Genomic DNA, 24,540 nt, shown 5'->3' with positions numbered 1-24,540 from the left:
CACTTATAATTCTAAGGGGTATTACATTCACCCCTCCTTATAAGAAATTCGTCCTCGAATTTCAAAACAAACTATTACCTTGAGCAAACAAGTGGGGATATCGTTTCCGCATATCCGCCTCTGTTTCCCACGTACATTCCTCAATTGTACGGCTCCTCCAGAGCACTTTTACCATAGGTATCTCCTTACTACGGAGTTTCCTAATCTGGGTATCCACAATTTCTACGGGTTCTTCCTCATAAGATAGCTCCTCGTCTATCTCAACCTCTTGAGGTTGAATAAGTCTATGAGGGTCAGGAATATACTTCCTAAGCATCGACACGTGAAACACTGGATGTACTTGCGACATCTCAGACGGTAATGCTAACTTATAAGCTACCGTTCCTATCCGCTCAATAACCTCGTAAGGCCCTGCATATCTCGGCGCTAGCTTTCCTTTCTTTCCAAATCAGATTACACCTTTCATAGGTGATATTTTAAGAAACACAAAATCTCCGACTTGAAATTCTATATCCTTTCTCCTCACATCAGCATAGCTCTTTTGCCGACTAAATGCAGTTTCTAAACGTTGCTTAATCAACGGCACTTTCTCAGACGTAATCTGTACTATTTCAGCTCCTGTTAACTTTCTTTCTCCAACTTCCTCCCAACAAATTGGAGATCTACACTTACGTCCATACAACGCCTCATACGGTGCCATCTCAATACTGGAATGATAACTATTATTATATGAGAACTCTACTAACGGTAGATACTCATCCCAATGGCCTCCGAAATCTAAAACGCACATTCTTAACATATCCTCCAAAGTCTGGATGGTCCTTTCAGACTGCCCATCTGTTTGGGGATGAAACGCCGTACTGAAATCTAAACGCGTTCCTAAAGCCTCTTGCAGACTTTGCCAAAATCGGGATGTAAAAACTGATCCTCGATCTGACACAATTGACACAGGAACTCCATGTAAACTGACTACTTTGTCAATATAAATCTGTGCCAATTTTGCTGCTGTATAGGTAACCTTGATCGGAATGAAATGAGCCGACTTTGTCATTCGATCAACGATAACCCATATCGAATCAAAACCATGTTGCGACTTAGGCAATCCAACGACAAAATCCATGGTTATTCTTTCCCATTTCCATTCTGGTATTGGTAATTGTTGCAAAAATCCAAATGGTCTCTGATGTTCCAACTTAACTTGTTGGCATATCGGACACTTAGCAACAAATTCTGCTATATCTCTTTTCATACCATTCCACCAATACATCTGCTTAACATCGTGATACATCTTGGTAGAACCAGGATGAACACTATACTTAGATCCATGTGCCTCCATCATAATTCTCTGTTTCAATTCCTCTACATTTGGTACGCACACCCTAGTACCAAATTTCAGAATACCATCTTTGATATTATATTCAGAGTTCATTCCATTTTGAACTTCTGCAATAACATGCTTTAGTTGAGGATCCGTTGTCTGAAGTTCCTTAATCTGATCATTCAATGTAGGTTTAATCGTCATTTGAGCTAACAAACTCCCCAAATACGAAACCTCTAATTGAACTCCTTGATCAAACAACGAATGCACTTCTCTAATCATTGGTCTCTTCTCAACTAAAGTAACATGAGCTAAACTTCCTGCTGATTTTCTGCTCAACGCATCAGCCACTACGTTAGCTTTGCCGGGATGATACTGTATCGTACAGTCATAATCCTTTAGCAACTCCATCCACCTCATATGCCTGAGATTCAACTCTCTCTGATCAAATATGTATTTCAGACTCTTGTGATCAGTGAATATTTCGCATTTTGCTCCATATAGATAATGTCTCCAAATCTTTAATGCGAAAATCACCGCTGCTAATTCTAGATCATGGGTTGGATAATTAACTTCATGCTTTTTCAACTGGCGAGAAGCATAAGCTATAACTCGTCCATGTTGCATCAGTACACATCCTAACCCGATCCTAGAAGCATCACAATAGACTGTAAGTCCATCACTACCAGAAGGTAATGCCAGAACTGGAGCTGTTGTCAAACACTCCTTCAGCTTCTGGAAACTCACTTCACATTGATCATTCCAAATGAACTTCGCATTCTTCTGAGTCAACTTAGTTAATGGTGCAGACAACTTAGAAAAGTCTTGCACAAACCGTCTATAATAACCAGCTAAACCCAAGAAACTACGAATTTCTGTCACTAAACTTGGCCTTTTCCAATTCATCACAGCTTCAATCTTTTTAGGATCTACCTTAATCCCACTTTGAGATACTACATGTCCCAAAAATGCTACTTCTTCTAACCAAAACTCACACTTCGAGAATTTGGCATAAAGCTGATGATCTCTCAAAGTTTGTAACACAATCCTTAAGTGTTGCGCATGGTCCTCCTCTGTGCGCGAATAAATCAAGATATCATCTATGAACACTATCACGAATTGATCTAGAAACGGTTTAAAAATCCGATTCATCAAATCCATGAAAGCCGCTGGTGCATTTGTCAATCCAAATGACATCACCAAAAATTCATAATGACCGTATCTTGTTCTGAATGCAGTCTTTGGAATATCATCATTTCTGATCTTCAACTGATGATAACCAGACCTCAGATCAATCTTCGAAAAGTACCTCGCTCCTTGCAATTGATCGAATAAATCGTCAATTCTGGGTAAAGGATACTTATTCTTAATTGTGACCTTATTGAGTTGTCTGTAATCTATACAGAGTCTCATAGATCCATCCTTCTTTTTTACAAACAACACAGGTGCTCCCCAAGGTGAGACACTTGGTCGTATGAATCCAAGATCAATCAATTCTTCTAATTGATCCTTCAACTCCTTTAGTTCTGCTGGTGCCATACGATACGGAGGTATCGATATTGGACTTGTACCAGGAACTAGATCAATACAGAATTCAATCTCTCGATCTGGTGGTAATCCAGGTAACGCTTCTGGAAACACATCAGAATACTCCGACACTACTGGTACATCATTCACATTTCCAATTTCCTTCTGAATATCTCGTACCAGAGCTAAAAATCTTTGACATCCTTTACTTAACATCTTTCTCGCTTTCAAAGCCGAGACTAAACTCTTTGGGGTTTCCAACTTCTCTCCCCGAATAGAGATAAGTTCAGTTCCAGGTGCATGGAACGTCACTATCTTCTCTCTACAATCCACATTTGCATAATGTTGCGACAACCAATCCATTCCTTGGATGACGTCGAATTCTAAAACATTAAGCAACAACAAATCCGCAAGCAATTCTCGCTCTCCAATTAACACAGGACACGACGGATATACTACAGTAACGTCTATGCTTTCGCCTACAGGTGTAGCAACTAACAATGGGTTTTGCAAAAACACAGGTTGAATTCCTAATTTTAATGCAAAACTCGACGATACAAATGAATGCGTAGCACCGGGATCAAATAAAATTGATGCATCATGCGAAGATATTGAAAATATACCTTGCACTACCGCGTTCGACGTATTCGCCTCCTGAGGATTGATCGCAAAAACTCTAGCCTGCCCTCCGCTAGCGGTTGCTCCAGATCCTCGTTCGCCTGTGGTCCTTCCTCCACCACGATTACCAAAACCATATCCTCTTCCACGTTGTCCATTAAACACATTCTGGTTCTGTGCCTGCCCAGACACTGCAGGATATACAGGTCTAGGTTGTTGAAACACTGGTTGAACAACACTAGCACTTGAACCTTGTGGTCCAGACATAGGACATTCTCTTGAGAAATGACCTTGCTATCCACACGTGTAACAACCTCTCGTCATAAAGCATACCCCAAAATGCTTCTTTCCACAAGTATTACATAGTGGTACTGTTCCTCCTGAACTTCGCCCACTAGAACTTGATCCTGACGTACCGAATCTCCTATCTTTCTTTCCCTTCTTAAATCCTTTACGATATGGTCCAATGAACCTATTCGTATTCGAACTAGCAGTTCCTTCTCTTACGAGCTCACCAGAAACATTGATCTTTCCAAATTGGATCAAAGTACTTTCCATCTGGCGTGCACTATTGATGATTTGCACCAAATCCTTTCTAACACCAGATAGTAATCCAATATATTCGGGTCCTAGCCCCTTAATAAACCTTGAATTCACCCTATCTCTATCCAACATCAGATCAGGTGTCAATCGACTCAATCTTGTGAACTCCGTCACATACTCCTGCACCGTCTTTCCTATCTTATTCAGATTCAACAGTTTCTCTCGATAATTCTCCATTACTGAAAACGGCAGAAAGAATTCCTTAAATCGAGTGACAAAATCATTCCAAGTCATCTCTCCCATACTTGGTTGAATATGCCTTTGAAACCAATCCTTCGCAGATCCTTTTACTGACATCTCCACCATCAGTATAGACTGTCTTTCACTAGCATTAAGACGTCTAGCGTTCATTTCTACTTCCTCTAAGAAATCTAACGCATCGTTCGATCCATCAAAATTCATGGGCTTAAGCCTCATGTAAGCCATAACGAGATCACGATCAACATTAGCACCAACTCTCTGTTGTTGGTAATCCAACTGCTCTCTATGCATATTCTGCACTTCCACTTGATTCGTTTGCATGGCTGCTATGCCAGCTAAAAATTGTTCAAAATCAAAGCCCGGAATATTAAAATTTGGCCCACGGCCTCTACCACGACCTCGACCACGTCCACGTCCACGACCACGACCTTCGCCTGCTGCGGGTATCGCATCGTTATGAACGGACTCCTCATCATGAACATTCTCCTCTTGAATGTTTTCCTCATGCTGATCAGCCATTCTGATCAAAGCACATCGTCTATTAAGAATCTATCTAAACGTTCTAATCGTATACTATCGCAACTAATCACCACAATCTCACAATCAAAGCAAACATACAGACTCACTCCTAGAGCGAAGCTGAGAATATTTAAAAACAAATGATGACTTAACAAATGACATGACCGGAAACTTATATGTTGCAGTAGACTCTATATCAATTCATCAATCCTAAGGTCAACCTACTTGGCACTAGGAATCAACGACTTATACCACCTTTACTATCAACCACTTTTCGACTATCACTCAGTTAGTGGAAATGATACCATCTTTCATTACTCCTTTCTTAGGCAATGAAACCATTTTTAGATAATTGCTCTGATACCAACTTTGTCACGCCCCGATTCTCGGCGTCGAGACCGACGCTAGGGAATGGGAGTGGTTGCTCCGAAACCCGTAGCAAGCCTTAAAAATACATTAAAAATCACTTAAAAAATTTCGCGGAATTCAAATCATTTTCGAATATTTTAAAAATCGCAGTTTAAAACATTCTTATAAAAATTACCATTTAAAACATGCACATAATTTTCTCTTTAATTATTGCATTTTAGTTTCAAAACCATTTCACCATGGTTTATAATGCATCTCAATATGCATACCATCTTACTATGGTAATTACTGCATTTCACCATGCAGGCCATTTCTCTATGGACTTAACTGCATTTCACTATGCAGATGCGTTCATCGCATTTTATTAAAGTGCAGTCGCTCGGACTTTCGCACAGCATTCACATATTACATAATATCAAAGTTTAAGCGTTATAATAAAATATAAAGCATAAATAAGTCCAACGACTACTAAGGTATCACCGTTCATTTATTCTAGCTACTGCAACTCTAGACACATAAAGGAAAGTCATTCTCACTTTATTCAAGTTAGGGATTTCCGGAACAAGAAATTGGAAATCCACACCTCAAACTACTCGCCTGTAAAAATATTAAATTCAACGGGGTCAGTTATAAAAACTGAGTGAATGCGTACAACATGTACTAATAAACATTAATATGAAAGCAATGCATTTCAGATTACCGATTCATATGAAACCCTAAACCATGATTCATGTTCCTATATGCTTTCAACACAGGAAACATAAATATTCCTTTTTTTTTCATTCCATTCGGGTTAACCTTTTATTTTCCTTTGGCCGTATTTATTTTCTCTTTTTGTACTTTTAGCCAGTCAAATCCGATTACTCTTATTTTACGTATTTGAAAGTCCCAGACTCTTCTTACAATACAACGGATTTCGGCAGTACATAAATACTGTCGCCAATTTCACTTTTTTTTAATAAAAGGTTCAACCTCTCAGATCTCGGCAGTTTCTCTAACTGCCTTTGGTCGTCTATATTCCGTTGCCTCTGAAGATCTGTTTCCATATGTCTAGGCCGTCGCCTGACTTCCAGACCATCATCCAGATTTCCACATACCATTTTCACATGCAACCCATTCTAAATGCAATACCGGTGATCACACAGCACTATTGCCGCCCAATAGTAAGCATGTTTCAATGAATCTAAATCGGTTAATGGGATATGCGTGAGAAGCACGACCGTGTACCAAGGTACACGAACGTGTACCATCAAGGTACACGAACGTGTACCTCCCTGCACGAGCGTGCACCCTTCGATTCTCGCACTCTGAATCTTCGTACCTCGATTGAATTAATGGAATTCACGTATTGAATCGGAAATCGAATAGTAGTTAACCTAATGAGGTTATAAGAAGATTGAATTAGAAGTAATCTGCGATCCGTAAACGAGTTTGATATCGTTTAATGGGATATGCGTGAGAAGCACGACGATTAGTGAAAGTAAAATGTGTCGAATCTTGAGTCTAGAGTCAATCTTAGAATAGGATTCTGATATGAGTCAAATGTTTTGAAATTGTTTTAGATCCAGCGAGGCAAGAAAGAGCTGGACCAGGAGTTTGGGAAGCTTGACGTTTCTAAAGCCCCGACGTATTTTTGGATAAGCATTTTCAGTGAGTTTATATGATTTGCTTTTAAAGTATTTATTTAAGCAATTATTTTATATTGCTTATTAATCGAACCGCATGTTTTATATGTGAAACTTTTATACGAATTGCATATGCTTGATTTGAAACCAGTATTGATCCGATGGAACGTGCTACCTATTGGGCGACAATAGGACTGTGTGATCACCAGTTTTTGATATAACTCAGCTGGGAGCTGATGATGAATATGAAACTTACGATTGGGTTATGATTTCGATACGAGAGTGAACTCGGCTACGGTGTAGCCTGGAAGTCCCCGTATCTAGTGGCTGGGCCACCAGCGAGTTGGACTCGCAATTGATATTTATGATTGGGTTGATTGATTGATTATTAGTATGTTTGAGGATTAAGGTTTCAATCGGATCCTGTACTTGGCTGCATATGATTGATTACGATTTTATGTTTTATTTGAATACTTATTAGTAAATGTATGAACTCACTCAGTATATCCCAATATACTGACCCCTCATAGATTTCCTTTCAGGATAAAGACGCTTTGAAGCAACAGACTTCTATCCTACTCCCAGAAGTCTGTATTTTTGAGTATGTAAAGAAACATTACTTTACTCTTAGAGCTGCAGTAGATAAGTATTTTGTCAGTCAGCTTGTATATAAAGTTTTCTGTAAATATTACTTTAACGTTTTAAAGTTTTAAACGTTTTACGCTTGCTGCGTTATATATATTTGTGGCTGCCAGAGGATATGTGTGCCTGGCATGTGTGCTTCTGCATGACACGTGTTTGCTTATGTCATGCATGACGTTTATGTTTCGCGAAAAATTATTTTACGTTTTTAGGCTTTCTACGGGTTTCGGAGCAACCACTCCCATTCCCTAGCGCCGGTCTCGGCTCTGAGATTGGGTCGTGATAATGTTGGTATCAGAGCATGGTCCAGTTACCATTGCCTATGTCAGAAGAGTGATTGATTTTTCCTAGGAATCTATTGCAGCACATAGGACTCGAGTCTTGTCTTTGTTACGTATTCATTTGATTTTCAAACTTTCAGCTTTCCCTCTAGGATGTGAGTCTGTCTTACGTGTGTGTTCGCTTGTGATGAGATGCACGTCCAATACGATATGCATTTGCGATAATATACGATTATGTAGCTAAGTAACGATGTTTGTCTCGGTCAGGATGTCTGACCAACGACAAGAAGTAGAGCGAGCTGCCGCTGCAGCACAAAATGTTATAGAAGGGGCGCATGACGTCCATCCAAAAGCTCAAGATGAGTCTTCTGTTCAGGGAGGAGGTGGTGGCCAAGAGGCCCAGGCGCAGGCACCTGGAGTGCAAGCGCAAGCCCAGCAACCTAATGTTGTGGGTTTTGATCTGAATCAGTTCCTTACGGGAATTGCGGCTATGCAAGCTAATCAGGCAGAGGTGCAGAATATGCATTGTGAACAACTTCAACAGCAACAGCTACGCAATGTTGCTTTCACTGATCGAGATATCGTTTTGGCTTATATGCGCCTCAAGCCAACTAAGTTTGACAGTACAGGCGATGCTCTCGATTTCCTCGAAGAAGTAGAACGTAATGCTCGACGCCTGCAAGCTAATGAGAGACAGACCATCATTATGGTGGAAATGTCATTGAAAGGACCTGCGAAAGATTGGTTTCAGCAGCATATTCAGCCAACCATGGATACTATGACCTGGGCTGAATTTGCAAACCACTTTAAGGAATACTTTTTACCATATGTGGTGACGGAGAGTTATCGTAGTCAGTGGTTGACCCTGAGTAGAGGCAATCGGTCTGTGCAAGAGTATGTAACGGAGTTTACCAGAGTGAGTAGGTTTGCACCAGACCTGACTACAGACCCTGTTAGAGTGAACTCGAGGTTTGTAGAGGGTCTAGGAGCTGAATTTGTGAGTCTGACGTCTGATATAGGAAGAATCCTAGTGCAACTGATTGATAGTGCTAGGCAAATGGAAGTTTCTCTTATCCGTTTTGGAAGAATTCCTGACCCTTCCAATGTTGCACCTGTGAGAGATAATATGTTTCGCAGCGTACAGAGCGCACCTACCCGATCATATGCTGGGAGTTATTCTCGACCTTCATCACGTCAACAGAGAAATAAGAGAGCTCGGTGTGGGACTAGAGTCAGTACTTCAGGCACTAGATTTAGTGCCAGATCGATGAGTGACATGGGAGGCGGAGTTCCTTTATGTCTGAACTGTAATAGGAGGCACTACGGCGCGTGTTACACTGCTAATGGAGCATGTTTTAATTATGGTCAACGGGGCCATTTCGCTAGAGACTGTCCGAGACAGATGCCCCAAGGCTCAATGACTACTGTAGTACAGCCTTCTTATCAGCAGCAGAGAACCGCGCAGCAGATAGCGTCAGGATATGATCAGACAGGAAGTACCTTTACTGGCCAGAGAGGCCGTGGTTATGCGAATCGAGGAGGCAGAAATGGCGGAGGACGTGGAACTGGTCAGACTTCGCAGGCTGGCGGAAGTCAGGCTAGGGTCTTTGCACTGAATCCTCAGGAGGCTCAGGCTTCTAATGCAGTGGTGCAAGGTACCTTTCCTATCGCTTCTCAAGACGCATTAATTTTATTTGATCCGGGCGCTACGCATTCGTTTGTTTCGCCTAGTTTTGCTAGTAAATTAGGAGTGCAACCAGCGTACCTTAGGAACCCTTTATCCGTAGCTACCCTAGTTGGCGAGAGTGTGGAAGTTAGTATCGTTTACCCGTCTTGTCCTGTGGAAGTTCAAGGACGAGATTTGTTAGTTGACTTGATTTTACTTGAGGTTTTAGCTTTTGACGTCATACTAGGAATGGATTGGCTAGCTCAGCACTATGCCAATGTGGATTGCCGGAAGAAGACGGTAACGTTTAACACGCCTGGAATTGAAGCGGTTTCAATTCAGGGTGATAAGATGGAATCTTCTACGAGTATCATTTCAGTTATTAAAGCTTGTAATATGTTGAAGAAGGGATGTCAAGGATTCTTAGCAGTAGTACGAGACATGGAGAAAGAAAAGTGTAAATTTAAGTGACGTGCCAGTTGTGTCGGAATATCCAGACGTTTTATCAAAGGAATTACCTGGATTACCCCCAGATCGCGAAATTGAATTTTGTATCGAATTGGCTCCTGGCACGAAGCCGATATCGATACCTCCTTATCGAATGGCGCCAGCAGAGCTCAAAGAACTTAAGGATCAGTTAGAAGAATTGTTTGATCGTGGTTTTATCAGGCCGAGTATATCCCCGTGGGGTGCACCAGTGCTGTTCGTGAAAAAGAAGGATGGATCGCTTCGACTATGTATCGATTATCGACAGCTGAATAAGGTGACAATTAAGAATAAGTATCCGTTACCCAGAATCGACGATTTATTCGATCAGTTACAAGGAGCGAAGTTTTTCTCCAAGATTGATCTGAGATCAGGCTATCATCAATTGAAGATTAGTAACGATGACATACAAAAGACTGCTTTCCGAACTCGATATGGACATTATGAGTTCCTCGTTATGTCATTCGGATTGACGAACGCCCCAGCAGCCTTCATGGATTTGATGAATAGGATATTCAAACCGTACTTGGATCAGTTCGTGATCGTATTTATCGACGATATTTTAATCTATTCGAGTACAGAAGAAGAGCACGCTCAACATTTGCGAATAGTACTACAGACACTAAGAGAGCATCAGCTTTACGCCAAATTCTCTAAATGTGAATTTTGGCTAACGGAAGTGGCTTTTTTAGGTCATGTGGTTTCACAAAGTGGCATTAAGGTTGACCCAAAGAAGATCAAAGCTGTGATAGAATGGAAGCGGCCTGAATCGGTTACGGAAGTTAGAAGTTTCCTTGGTTTAGCAGGGTACTACAGACGATTTGTACAGGACTTTTCGAAGATCGTTGTACCTTTGACGAAGCTAACTCAAAAGAACACGAAATTCAACTGGACGGACCAATGTGAACTCAGTTTTCTGAAACTGAAAGAGTGCCTAACGACGGCACCAGTCTTAGCACTACCAGAAGGAACGGAAGGATTAACAGTTTACTGTGATGCATCAAGAATCGGACTAGGATGTGTTCTTATGCAACACGATAGAGTAATAGCGTACGCTTCGCGACAGCTCAAGAAGCACGAAACGAACTATCCAACGCATGATCTAGAGTTAGCAGCGGTGATTTTTGCGCTAAAGATTTGGAGACATTATTTATACGGCGCTACGTGTGAGATCTTTACAGATCATAAAAGCTTGAAGTAAATTTTTGACCAACGAGAATTAAACCTCAGACAGCGGAGATGGATGGAGCTACTAAAAGATTACGACTGCACAATACAATACCATCCAGGCAAGGCCAACGACGTGGCGGAGACCATTAATCAACGAGATTCATACGATATTTAGCCAAGGGGTTGAGTTTGAGATCTCATCTCTCGGAAACCTAATGGTTCAATTAACGATACAATCGACGTTGATAGATCAGATCAAAGAATTGCAAGTGGATGACCCTCAATTGAAGCATCTAATTGGGGAAATTCAACAAGGAAAGAGTCAAGATTTCAGTATCGTCAACGGAATCTTGAAATACGGCAATCGAATGTGCGTTCCAGATATGGAAGATCTAAAACAAAAGATCATGGAGGAGACTCATGGAACAATCTATAGCGTTCATCCTGGTTCCACGAAGATGTACCACGACATCAAATCAACGTATTGGTGGAGCGGAATGAAGAAAGACATCGCAGAGTTCGTGGCGAAATGCCCGACTTGTCAGCAAGTCAAATTGGAGCATCAGCGGCCTTACGGATTTCTTCAGCCGTTACCCATCCCGGAGTGGAAGTGGGAGCAGATCACGATGAATTTCGTAATCGGATTACCCAAGACGCAGAAAGGGTTTGACTCTATTTGGGTAATCGTGGATCGTTTGACGAAGTCAGCACACTTCATACCTATCAAGACGACGTATTCTGCAGCAAAGTTGGCAGAAATCTACATCGATAAGATCGTGAGCCTACACGGAGTTCCCGTGTCAATCGTTTCAGATAGAGGTTCCGTATTTACCTCTCATTTCTGGAAAAGCTTACAAGACGCGTTAGGAACGCGATTAAATTTCAGCACTGCGTTTCACCCTCAGACGGATGGACAGTCTGAGCGAACGATTCAAATGTTAGAAGATATGCTTCGACTTTGCGTATTAGACTTCGGAGGTAGTTGGGATACGTACCTACCTCTAGTCGAGTTTGCCTACAACAACAGCTATCATTCAAGCATCGAGATGGCTCCTTACGAAGCATTATACGGTCGCAAGTGTCGATCCCCTATCTGTTGGGATGAAGTCGGTGAACGAAAGCTCACTGGAGCAGAGATCATCCAGATTACATCAGAAAAAGTTCTGTTGATAAAGCAACGTTTGAATACTGCTTCCAGTCGACAGAAGAGTTACGCGGACCCCAAAAGGAAAGACATCGAATTTCAGCTCGGAGACTACGTGTTTCTCAAAGTATCACCGATGAAGGGAGTAATTCGTTTCGGAAAGAAGGGTAAATTGGCTCCGAGATATGTCAGACCATATCAGATCGTGGAGCGTATAGGCTCAGTTGCCTATAAGCTAGATTTGCCATATGAGATGTCGCAAGTTCATCCGGTCTTCCATATTTCCATGCTTCGGAAGTATGTACCAGACCCTTCTCGAATAATTCAACCACAAGTGGTGGACGTGAGCGAGGAACTAACTTACGAAGAACAGCCAGTGCAGATTGTCGATACGCAGATACGACAATTGCGAACGAAAAGAATTCCAATGGTGAAAGTTCTTTGGAGAAGTCAATCTGTAGAAGAGTGCACGTGGGAGACAGAAGAGGATATGAGGCAGAAATATCCATATCTGTTTACTCAAGGTACGTGGCTAATTTTAAATTCGAGGACGAATTTATTTTAAGGGGGGGTGAATGTAATACCCCAAAATATTTTAAGATAATTACGTCGTGCCACGTGTCGTGATTTCCGATAAATTAAATTAAGGAGAATTTAATTTAATTATATCGGAAATTCAAGAATAAAATTTAATGAGTCAATTAGCGGGATTAAAGGAATTAATTTTGAAAATTTGGATGTGGATACATTTTGGGGCTAAATTGTAAATTTTGAAAAGTTTAGGGGCTAAAGTGCAAATTAGCCAATTAAGCCCGAAAATAGAAATTGGAGGATTTTCGATGAAAATCTATATTTTAAGTTAGTATTATTTATTCGGAGATAAATAATACATATTTGAATTAATAGAAAGATTAATTGAATAGGTTTTGGACTAAATTGAAACTTTTGAAAAGTTTCGAGGACCAAATGGCAAGTTAGCCATTATACATAAGATTTCCTTCAGTTGAAGGATCCAGATCCTTCACTCTCCAACTTCTTCTCCTTTCTCATTTTCTTCGACGAAGGCTTACGGTTCCGTCGCTCGATTCCGTTTCTCGTCCATTTTCGACGTTTAATAGCTCGAATTGATCGTATTCTCGAGGCAAATCACGGTAAGCTTGACGTTTTACTGTTTCGTTGATTATATTTTAAGTTATATCGATTCAAAGTTTTAGGCCACGAAACGATTTTATCGTTTTATCGAGTATAGGATTGATATATAGCGTTTTGAGATTAGAATATGCGTTTTGGTTGAGTTTGGAGCGTTTTTACGTATTTAGCAGGTCGGAAACCCCGGAAATCGATTTCGGGGGATCGTGCACGACAATACACTATCGTGTACTTGTGGTACACGAACGTGTACCATCAATGGTACACGAACGTGTACCAAGGTACACGAACGTGTACCAACATGTGGTACACGACCGTGTACCAAGGTACACGAACGTGTACCAACATGTGGTACACGACCGTGTACCAAGGTACACGAACGTGTACCATCAAGGTACACGAACGTGTACCTCCCTGCACGAGCGTGCACCCTTCGATTCTCGCACTCTGAATCTTCGTACCTCGATTGAATTAATGGAATTCACGTATTGAATCGGAAATCGAATAGTAGTTAACCTAATGAGGTTATAAGAAGATTGAATTAGAAGTAATCTGCGATCCGTAAACGAGTTTGATATCGTTTAATGGGATATGCGTGAGAAGCACGACGATTAGTGAAAGTAAAATGTGTCGAATCTTGAGTCTAGAGTCAATCTTAGAATAGGATTCTGATGTGAGTCAAATGTTTTGAAATTGTTTTAGATCCAGCGAGGCAAGAAAGAGCTGGACCAGGAGTTCGGGAAGCTTGACGTTTCTAAAGCCCCGACGTATTTTTGGATAAGCATTTTCAGTGAGTTTATATGATTTGCTTTTAAAGTATTTATTTAAGCAATTATTTTATATTGCTTATTAATCGAACCGCATGTTTTATATGTGAAACTTTTATACGAATTGCATATGCTTGATTTGAAACCAGTATTGATCCGATGGAACGTGCTACCTATTGGGCGACAATAGGACTGTGTGATCACCAGTTTTTGATATAACTCAGCTGGGAGCTGATGATGAATATGAAACTTACGATTGGGTTATGATTTCGATACGAGAGTGAACTCGGCTACGGTGTAGCCTGGAAGTCCCCGTATCTAGTGGCAAGGCCACCAGCGAGTCGGACTCGCAATTGATATTTATGATTGGGTTGATTGATTGATTATTAGTATGTTTGAGGATTAAGGTTTCAATCGGATCCTGTACTTGGCTGCATATGATTGATTACGATTTTATGTTTTATTTGAATACTTATTAGTAAATGTATGAACTCACTCAGTATATCCCAATATACTGACCCCTCACAAATTTCCTTTCAGGATAAAGACGCTTTGAAGCAACAGACTTCTATCCTACTCCCAGAAGTCTGTATTTTTGAGTATGTAAAGAAACATTACTTTACTCTTAGAGCTGCAGTAGATAAGTATTTTGTCAGTCAGCTTGTATATAAAGTTTACTGTAAATATTACTTTAACGTTTTAAAGTTTTAAACGTTTTACGCTTGCTGCGTTATATATATTTGTGGCTGCCAGAGGATATGTGTGCCTGGCATGTGTGCTTCTGCATGACACGTGTTTGCTTATGTCATGCATGACGTTTATGTTTCGCGAAAAATTATTTTACGTTCTTAGGCTTGCTACGGGTTTCGGAGCAACCACTCCCATTCCCTAGCGCCGGTCTCGGCTCTGAGATTGGGTCGTGACAAAACCCTAAACCATGATTCATGTTCCTATATGCTTTCAACACAGGAAACATAAATATTCCTTTTTTTTCCATTCCATTCGGGTTAACCTTTTATTTTCCTTTGGCCGTATTTATTTTCTCTTTTTGTACTTTTAGCCAGTCAAATCCGATTACTCTTATTTTACGTATTTGAAAGTCCCAGACTCTTCTTACAATACAACGGATTTCGGCAGTACATAAATACTGTCGCCAATTTCACTTTTTTTTAATAAAAGGTTCAACCTCTCAGATCTCGGCAGTTTCTCTAACTGCCTTTGGTCGTCTATATTCCGTTGCCTCTGAAGATCTGTTTCCATATGTCTAGGCCGTCGCCTGACTTCCAGACCGTCATCCAGATTTCCACATACCATTTTCACATGCAACCCATTCTAAATGCAATATCGGTGATCACACAGCACTATTGCCGCCCAATAGTAAGCATGTTTCAATGAATCTAAATCGGTTTCAAAACTATGTATAATAGTTCATGCGATTTAAATTCAAAATAAAATGAAGCATTTGCAAATCATGTAAAGCAGTTCGCAATATTTTTAATACTAATATTTAGCAGTATAAGTTGTAAACACACTCACAGTACTCGCTTATTCCAAATATAAAAATATCACCCGTCGAATATTCAAAACCTTTGCTCGCCGGTTTCCGCGACAAAACTCGCTGGATCTAATTTAGAGATTAAACATTAATAAATGTATTAACTCTAAATTCTAGGATATATTCTAGACCGAGTCAACCATATAAACCACATAATCACAAACCAAATTTGATTCCGACTATCTCTTTCCGCGTCATCGTATTTCTATACGATACACCACATAGTTTATTTATTTCAATAAATAAACATAGAATTATAAATCTAACACATATTCAATTCACATAATTTTCTAAAAATACACTTTTAGAAAATATCAACAAACATATCACAATTCAAAAATATCCAAAAATATTTTTCCGTAAAATATTTTTGACCCGGGGCTCGGCCCCCCCTATTTTCTGCCAAAAACATTTCGGCACTAACTGCTGCCAACTGAGCTTAGGACTGAGCCAACATGCTCTATCCCCTCTACTCACACTCCGGTCACCGTATTCCGGTGGTTTTGGCCGGAAAACTCAAAAACGCTTAAAAATCCATTTTAAGCCATTTTTACAACGAAATTCACCAAAATCAATTTCAAATACATTTTTAATTTTCACCTTGTAAAAACAGCAGCCCATAATTTTTAAAATAATATTTTCCATTATTTTAACCATTAAAACCGAAATAATCACTAATAATCAAAACCGATTATTAATCTGTCAAAACACTTCACAAAAATCATTTAAACTCCACAAATAATTATCAAACATATTTCATAAATTTTTCATGAATATTTTCTGCCCAGAAACTAAAAATGACAAAAATACCCTTTTTAAACAATTTTAGCCGAATAGAGTTATTAAAAATTAAACCCGATTATTAAACCGTTAAAAATTAACCATTAAGCATATAATCAACATCAACCCAACATTTAGATCATTCATAAACAAACTCATTTTCAGAAATTAAAAATTCATTTATTTACTCTTTTAAGCGATTTTTAAGCTTTAAAAACATTAAAAATCGAAACCCAACTAATTAAATTAACACCCGAATTAATTAACATTTTTAATCCACAAAAATTACACTTTAAAACATATATAAAGTTCATCATTTAGATCAGCCCAGAAATTTAAATAAATAATTTAATTTTCACGGAAAAAATTATTTAAAACCGAAACCCATATAAACAATTACTAAAATTAGTTAATTATCCATCAAACATCAATATTTAACCATCCTAAGCATGTTTCTAAAACTCAACCAACATCAGCAACTAAAAACGAAGATTTGAGCTTGAAATTATACCTCAAACAAACATGCAAATACACATAAACGATCTACGCAATATTCCCGACGATTTTCGTTAACAAAATTTTGAGAGAAATCAAAGAATAAATTTTTGTATTTTGATCTTAAATGGTTCGGCACCCACACTCAAATGGAGAAGATGATAAAAGACTTGGGCATCAAGTTGGTCTAGATAAAATATCTAGATATTAATTTGATGTTTCAATTATTTACAAGTTTGCCATTATGGCATTCTTGTAAATAATTCGAACTCTAGGGGAAAAATAAACTCAACTTTACCAAATATTCAAAAACATTAAAACATATCATATGGGCTGAGTTAAAATATTTTTGGACCTTTAAAAATATTTAAAACAATTATTTTGACGGTGTTTAGTGAAAAATCACAAAATTCACTTTTAACACGTAAAATTGCCAAAAAAATCACATTCAAGGCAAACACATACCAAATCACATTATCACACGTATAAATTCATCACGTGAATTTATTCACTATTTTCGAGGTCCTAATCAATTAAAATCGGACACACACGAAAATAAACACTTATAATTCTACGGGGTATTACATTTTTGCACTTTCTGTTTTTAACATCTAACCGGACCGGACAGGTGACCGGTTTTCGATTAATCCGGTTCGACCGTCCGGTCCGGTTTTAAAAACATTGTATGAGCAGAGAACAAACAACAAAACCAGAGAAAAAAGGAAGAAGAGAAGAAAGAGATAGAAAGAGACAAAAAGAATATAAGAGATAACAATAAAACCCAGCAACAAAATGTTTTAGACAATTTTTAAAATAGAAAGTGGAAATGAAATTACGGTGGCAGTACCCGAAGGGAAGACATGACAGCCTGTCAAAGGGCGTATGCGCAAAAAGAGAGATCAAATCCATTATCGAGTCCAAGAAACAACAAACGAACAATCCATTTCACAAAGGGAAATTAGACATAAATATGAAATATCTAAGTGAAACGGTTATTATGGAAGGGGGATTAATGATGGAATCGTATAAAATCTTACATCGCTGAAGAAAGGAAAGACTCACACGTTGACCTATAAATGCAGGACCCAAAACCACTTTTATAGGTACATACCATTTTAATATGTCAGCATATTCCTAATATACCAGTCATACCTTTGACTAAATTAAGTATCGGAGTGGATTTGGGCCTTGGCCCAAGATCCATATTCTTTTTACACGGAGATCGGACCAATGGATAGAGAGCTGACCTACATACCTTTATGGATCCATGCTTGTTTGTTTTCACCTCATTTTCCTTATTCTGAAAAGGGTTAATTACATATAAAATCACCACCTTTACACTAAATTGCAAAAATAACACGATCTTTAAAACGTATCAATTCAGGGCACCACCTTTCATTTCTTTTCAAAAACAACATGGGCACATTTTTAGTGGCGTTTTTGCTGACGTGGCATGACACGTGACACTCCCATTGAATGTCCAAGTCAGCAAAATTTTATGTAAAAACGTGTTCATGTTAATTTTGAAAAGAAATGAAAGGTGATGCCCTGAATTGACACGTTTTGAAGGTCGTGTTATTTTTGAAAATTCGTGTAAAGGTGGTGATTTTATATGTAATTAACCTTTCTGAAAATGATATTTTTAGATGCATAGAATTCTTGATAAAATCTGGTGATTGATTATTTATTTCGGATCATTTTTCCCTTCCAATCCTGGTTTTACTTTATAATTTATCATCTATCCAAAATAAAAAATACTGCTATGATACTATCAATACAAGAAAGAATGATCGATCAAAACAACTTTGAATTTGTATTAGATTGATGAACAAGATTTTCACTTTTGTGAATAAACAACAACAGAACAATCACCAAAATCTTGGAGAATTATTCAATAAAATGAACCCAATATGTATTATATAAAAACAAAAGATCAAAAGCCTATATCTAGTAAGAGTTAACAGAACCGCAAAAGGTTCGAATTTCCCCATCATCAAGAACAGAAGGGATAAGGATGTTGCCAAGCTTTGTCATAGAAACAGCAAACTGGTGATAGAAAACTTCAGGTGCAGACGCAAATGTGTCAACGAGAGGAGCAGTTCTAGGATCGGAGTAAAGCAATTGATCCGACATTAAAAGCCCCATATTCTTCTGAAGATTCTGATAGTATTCGTTATCAAATGTAGTTGGAGTCGAACCATCAAGATCAACATATTCAGATGCCCACCTACATTTTCTTGTCAAGAAGTTCAAATATTTAGTGTCAAGTGACGGGTCTGGCTTGCCTGTTCCCTCGTAGTTGTATAGCCTGTGTTGAATTGATCCGCATGTTGCCCTGCCAATTGTATGTGCACCTGAAAAACAGACTCGAATAGGTTACGAGTTAGCTCAACTCGATTATATTATAATGGACAACAAAATGAGATGAGATGGGAAAGTTCACCTGAAAGAACAACCAAATCAACAACATTGAGGCCATTAGACTGGTAGAATTCAATGAGAGTTGTAATATTTTCAAGACCCGTCGGGACTAATCTTGTCTCCGTATAAACAGAAACTTTGCCATCTTTCCTTCCGTAGGGCACCATCCAATACGGACCGCCAAGAAGAACAGTAGCATCTCTAGCGGCGGCCGTAAGAATGTCAGCACAAGAGACTGTTTTAGGACAAACTTTCTCAATCTCTGCTTTGATTTCATCAATCACTTCAAATCCTCTTAGGCTTTTGCTTTCTTCTGCTCTTCTTTCACTTCCTTCATAGTCCAACAGAATTGATGCATCACACCCCTATTGAAGTCATTTTATTAATTGAATTAGCTTTCAATATTTATGTCAAAAACTTATGTTTTAAAATAAATATAAATTTGGACCATATTTGGAGTAAATCTAATATTATTTAAATAAAATCAATGAATGAATGAATAAATCAATAATGAAACTGAAAGTAAGTGTTATAAAATCTTACTCTGACAGCACAATCATGGAAGTGCAACCTTAGTAGAGCAGCAGCAACAGTATAATCCTTCTTGAACCATTCTTTGACTTTTCTGTTAATAATAGATTCAGCTTTTGGACAGCTTCTATGATAATGAACAAAAGATAGCAAATCATCCAAAGAAGGCAAGCCATCAAGCAAAGTTGAAATGGTGAGTGAAGGTCCGTCGCCGTATTCTTCTCCTTGTTCTTCTTCAGAATAATTCTCAGGATTCTCATTTTTCTGCTCAGAATAGTTTCCAGACTGTTCATCATTTTCTGGCTTTTCTTCCTTTTGCTTCGAGTAATTTTCTGCAGGCTTCTGTTCATTATGCTTGGCATAATCTTCAGGTTTCTCTTCTTTTTGTTCAGAATACTTTTCAGGCTGCGGTTTCTTTTGCTCGGAGTACTTTCCAGGTTGCTCTGGGTAATTTCCAGGCTTCTTTTCATTCTCATCAGCATTATTTTCGGGATACTGTGGCTGTGGTGATGAATTTTCAGGGCCATAATTTCCTGCAGGCTGTGACTCATTATGCTTGGCATAATCTACAGGTTTCTCTTCTTTTTCCTCAGAATAATTTCCTGACTGCCCCTTTTCATCCGAAAAATTTTCAGGCTGCGTTTTCTTTTGCTCGGAGTAGTTTGCAGGTTGCTCTGAGTAATTTCCAGGCTCCTTTTGATTCTGATCAGCATTATTTTCGGGATACTGTCGCTGAGGTGATGAATTATCAGGGTAATACTGAGAGGCTGAAATCAGCTGAAAAGCTAAGAGAAGAAAAACTAAAGAAATGAGGAGCTTCATGGTGTTTATGGATTAAGTGATTGAGTATGGATCTACAAAAATGTATTGATTTATATAGTAAATGGGCATATTTATGTATTGAAAGAAACATGTTATATTTTATTGATTAGGTAGAGAACTACGTGAGAGGCATTTCCTCAATATTATGAATGACATGCTCCCATGTAGAATTGAGTTTAATGGAATAATGATTTTATTGTTGTATCAATCAACATTTTGTTTTATGTATAAATAATAATGATTGACTTGCATATCATTTTGTAATTAGTTTTAAAAGGTTAAGTCCATTTTGGATCCTTAAATTATACGACTTTTAATTATCTGATTCCTCATCTTTAACTTTGTCTTCTCCAGTTTTTAAACTTCTATTTTTTTTTGTCAATTGGGTCCTTTTAAGGAACGGAAAATGACCTAATCACTGAAAAAAGTAGAAATTTAAAGATCCAATTATTTTAAAAAAAAGAATTTGGGGCCTCTAATGCAAAATTAAAGATGAGGGACCAGGTAATAAAAAGGGCTTTTTACAGAAACATGCATCTTTTGTAGAAATATAACTTTTATACGGCCCATAGTTTTCAATATGAAAACTACCGTCAGCGCTGAAAATTATAACTTTTATACGGATGTCATATATAAGCTGACCAAGTCAAACCCTCATAAATCAACTAATTTTCTCTCTCATCACAATTAGATTTTCTCTCCTCGCTCTCAGCTCATCTCTCTCAGCTCATCTCTCTCAGCTCCTCTCCCTCAACTTTTATCTCTCTCAATTCGTGTTCTTCTACACTGAAATATCAAATTAATCTTCAGATCGGCGTTTTTCTCTCTCAGATAAGATCTTACAGCCAACTGTTATTCATCTTCATCAACAGTTTGAAAAATCGAGAAAATATAGATCTCCATAAGCAGTAAGACTCAAATTTATACTTTCTTCTTGTAGATTTTGATATTAATGTATTTGTAATGTTGATTAAATATATAAACATACGTAATAATTGAAATTCTAAAACAAAATCTTAAACTACATTATAAACTGAAACAATGTTGATTTTTTATTTGAATGTTGACTTTCAATCAGGAATGGATACAATTGCAACTTTTATTCAGTATAATGGCTATTGGAATGATAAACTCCAGTATACAGATTTTTCTGTTAAGGGACTTCTTATTCCAAAAGATTCTAGTATGAATAATCTTGAACAATTATTGGCAAACCAGCTACAAGTGAATTTAGAAGAAGAAAATCTGAAAATCAAGTATCAGGTAAAGTAAATTTATTAATTCTTTCAATACAAACTTATTAAAATTTGTGTTGATAAAATCATGTAAGAATATAATTACTATTATTATGTTTACATATTGTTAATATTATGTTAATGATGTATTAATGTTATATAATTTTTCAAATATGTAGTGTTTTATTGTTGACTTCATGTTGACAACATGTTGATCTATATTTAAACTTTGTTTATTTTAAAATTTATACAGGTTAAACCAGATTATCCACCGCTAATAATACAAGATAATGATGCTTTAGTATTCTACTTCCAGATGAAAAGCAAACAATCAGATCCAACACAGTTTCCACTTTGCATTGAAATTGAAAAAAAAATGAGAGATATATCATTATATGTTTCATCATCGAGATCAACACAACAAAACATCAACAGAAATGCAGAAGTTTGTCAACAGCAAGACAACTCAACAAATATTGATAATTCAGAGTCGGTTTCAAACATGTTTCAATATGCAACAAATGTCGGAAATTTGTTAAATGAAGATCAAGAAGTCGAGAGCCCGTACGTAGAGAATATGGTCATTGATGAAGTAAAGGCGATAGAAATAGAAGAAGGGCAGAAATACAAAGACAAGCGCACGTTGAAGACTATATTAAGCATTTATGCAATCAACAATCATTTCCAATTCAGATCTTACAAGTCGTGCAAGATTGAATATATAGCAATATGCAATGAACCAGAGTGTGAATGGAAACTGAGATCTTCGAGAAATAAAAGATCAAATGTCTTTATCGTGCGAAAATTCAACAAGGTGCACAGCTGCAAAGTGGGAGAGAGAATGGCTGATAAAAGACAAGCCACGTCAGATTTAATTGGAAATTTTGTAAAAGATAAGTATGCAAACTTCAAAACTGTTTATACGCCGGCCGATATTATTAGAGACATGAAGAAAGAGTATGGAGTCGAACTGACGTACCAAAAAGCATGGCGGTCAAAAGAAAAGGGATTAGAGCTTACAAGGGGTAATCCAGCTGAATCATACCGATTACTGCCTTCTTATCTACATGCGCTCAAATCAACAAATCCAGGTTCTGTAGCTGAATTGGAAACAAAAGAAGAGAGATTCCTTTATGTTTTCATATCGTTGAATGCATCAATTCAGGGTTGGGGGTTTTGCAAACCAGTAATTGTTGTTGACGGTACGTTCCTAAAGGCAGCTTACGGAGGAACGCTTCTAACGGCAGCAACTCAAGATGCTGCAAATAAAATTTTTCCTCTAGCATTTTGTGTCGTAGATTCAGAAAATGATGCTTCGTGGGAATGGTTTTTCAACAAAGTTAGAGAAACATTTGGTGTGAGAGAGGGAATGTGCATCATTTCAGATCGACACGACAGTATTAAAAAAGCAATTGAAAAAGTATACCCGGAAGCACATCATGGAATCTGTACTTACCATCTTTTTAACAATGTCAAAGCAAGATATAGACGAGCAAAAGGTGAAATCAGAGAGCACTTTTTTGGGGCAGCAAAAGCATATACGCTTGAGCAGTTTGGGAAACACATGGAAGAACTTGACAAATTTGACCCAAAGATAAGGGAGTACCTAAATGACGTTGGTTTCGAAAAATGGACAACACTTTATTCCACCAACAACAGGTATTCAACAATGACTTCAAACATTGCTGAGTCATTAAATGCAACAAACATAGCTGCAAGAGAACTTCCTATAACGACCATGCTTGAGTTTCTACGTTCCCTTGTGCAAAAATGGACTCATGCAAACAGAATTTGTGCAAGATCATTAAAGACAGATATGTCAAAAGTAGCTGAAGATATATTGAATGAAAACTACATTCGATCTCTGCATCTAACGGTATTTCTAAAAATTAAAATTTGTTAATAAGTTGTTGATTTGATGTTAATATGTTGTTGACTTGTTGTTAATATATTGTTGATCTATCAAATCATGTGTTGATTTTTTAACTGAATTCTTTGTTATCAGGTCAGCCCAGCAAATGACAATATATATACTGTGACTAAAACAAAAACACCCTTCTCGGTTAATTTGGAAACAGGAACATGTTGCTGCAGAAGGTTTCAAACAGATAGAATTCCTTGCGCACATGCAGTTGCTGTTATAAGGAAATACAACAAGGACCCTTTGCTCTATTGTTCCAAATACTACATGAAGGAAACGTACGTCAACACGTACAACCACACAGTATATCCTATGACAAATAAATCAACATGGAATACGCCGCAAGAAATAAAAGATATAATCGTGCTGCCTCCTGAATCAAGAACCAAATCTGGCAGACCAAAAAAGAAGCGCATATTGGGAGGAAATGAAAAAAAGTCAAAAAATAAATGCGGAGCTTGCAAGAAGACGGGACACAATAAAAAAACATGCAGAAGATGATTATGATTCAGGAAAGATTTATTTGTATTAAATAAAAATACTTTGAATTCATTTCATATATTTCATAAAACAATATGACTTTTGCTGAAATTTTACATTTAATGTTGACCTTCTGTTACTATTATGTTAATTTCATGTTGATAATTAGTATTTTCAAATGGAAAAATTTGTCAAATCATAAAATTACCATTTTA

At 37.9% G+C, this 24,540-nt stretch overlaps 3 protein-coding genes and 1 long non-coding RNA gene across 4 annotated transcripts; 1 reads left to right on the top strand and 3 right to left on the bottom strand.

Annotated features, from left to right (window-relative positions):
• Positions 1–61: 61 nt before the first annotated feature.
• On the bottom strand, positions 62–3,730 carry LOC126681515 (uncharacterized). The gene is made up of 7 exons (XM_050377057.1): positions 3,469–3,730; positions 2,958–3,339; positions 2,314–2,391; positions 1,952–2,210; positions 1,199–1,759; positions 587–1,018; positions 62–439 (listed from the first exon to the last, which is right to left on the bottom strand). Exons 1-7 carry the CDS (start codon positions 3,728–3,730, stop codon positions 62–64), a joined length of 2,352 nt encoding a protein of 783 aa, XP_050233014.1.
• A 1,735-nt stretch (positions 3,731–5,465) lies between these two features.
• On the bottom strand, positions 5,466–17,990 carry LOC130015466 (uncharacterized). The gene is made up of 2 exons (XR_008790680.1): positions 17,763–17,990; positions 5,466–5,752 (listed from the first exon to the last, which is right to left on the bottom strand). It is a non-coding gene; the product is annotated as an uncharacterized LOC130015466 (long non-coding RNA).
• A 712-nt stretch (positions 17,991–18,702) lies between these two features.
• LOC126683352 (peroxidase 7) lies at positions 18,703–20,713 on the bottom strand. Its single transcript, XM_050379216.1, has 3 exons — positions 19,880–20,713; positions 19,359–19,701; positions 18,703–19,269 (listed from the first exon to the last, which is right to left on the bottom strand). Exons 1-3 carry the CDS (start codon positions 20,687–20,689, stop codon positions 18,863–18,865), a joined length of 1,560 nt encoding a protein of 519 aa, XP_050235173.1. The 5' UTR covers positions 20,690–20,713; the 3' UTR covers positions 18,703–18,862.
• Positions 20,714–21,209: 496 nt separating this feature from the next.
• Positions 21,210–24,470, top strand: LOC126683351 (uncharacterized). Its single transcript, XM_050379215.2, has 4 exons — positions 21,210–21,597; positions 21,768–21,952; positions 22,178–23,800; positions 23,930–24,470. Exons 2-4 carry the CDS (start codon positions 21,770–21,772, stop codon positions 24,344–24,346), a joined length of 2,223 nt encoding a protein of 740 aa, XP_050235172.1. The 5' UTR covers positions 21,210–21,597; positions 21,768–21,769; the 3' UTR covers positions 24,347–24,470.
• The last annotated feature ends 70 nt before the right edge of the window (positions 24,471–24,540 follow it).

This window comes from Mercurialis annua, linkage group LG5 (genome assembly GCF_937616625.2).
Source record: "Mercurialis annua linkage group LG5, ddMerAnnu1.2, whole genome shotgun sequence".
In the NCBI taxonomy this organism is placed as follows: domain Eukaryota; kingdom Viridiplantae; phylum Streptophyta; class Magnoliopsida; order Malpighiales; family Euphorbiaceae; genus Mercurialis; species Mercurialis annua.
Note: the sequence above shows the minus strand (reverse complement) of the source record. Positions and strands in the feature narration are given on the sequence as shown.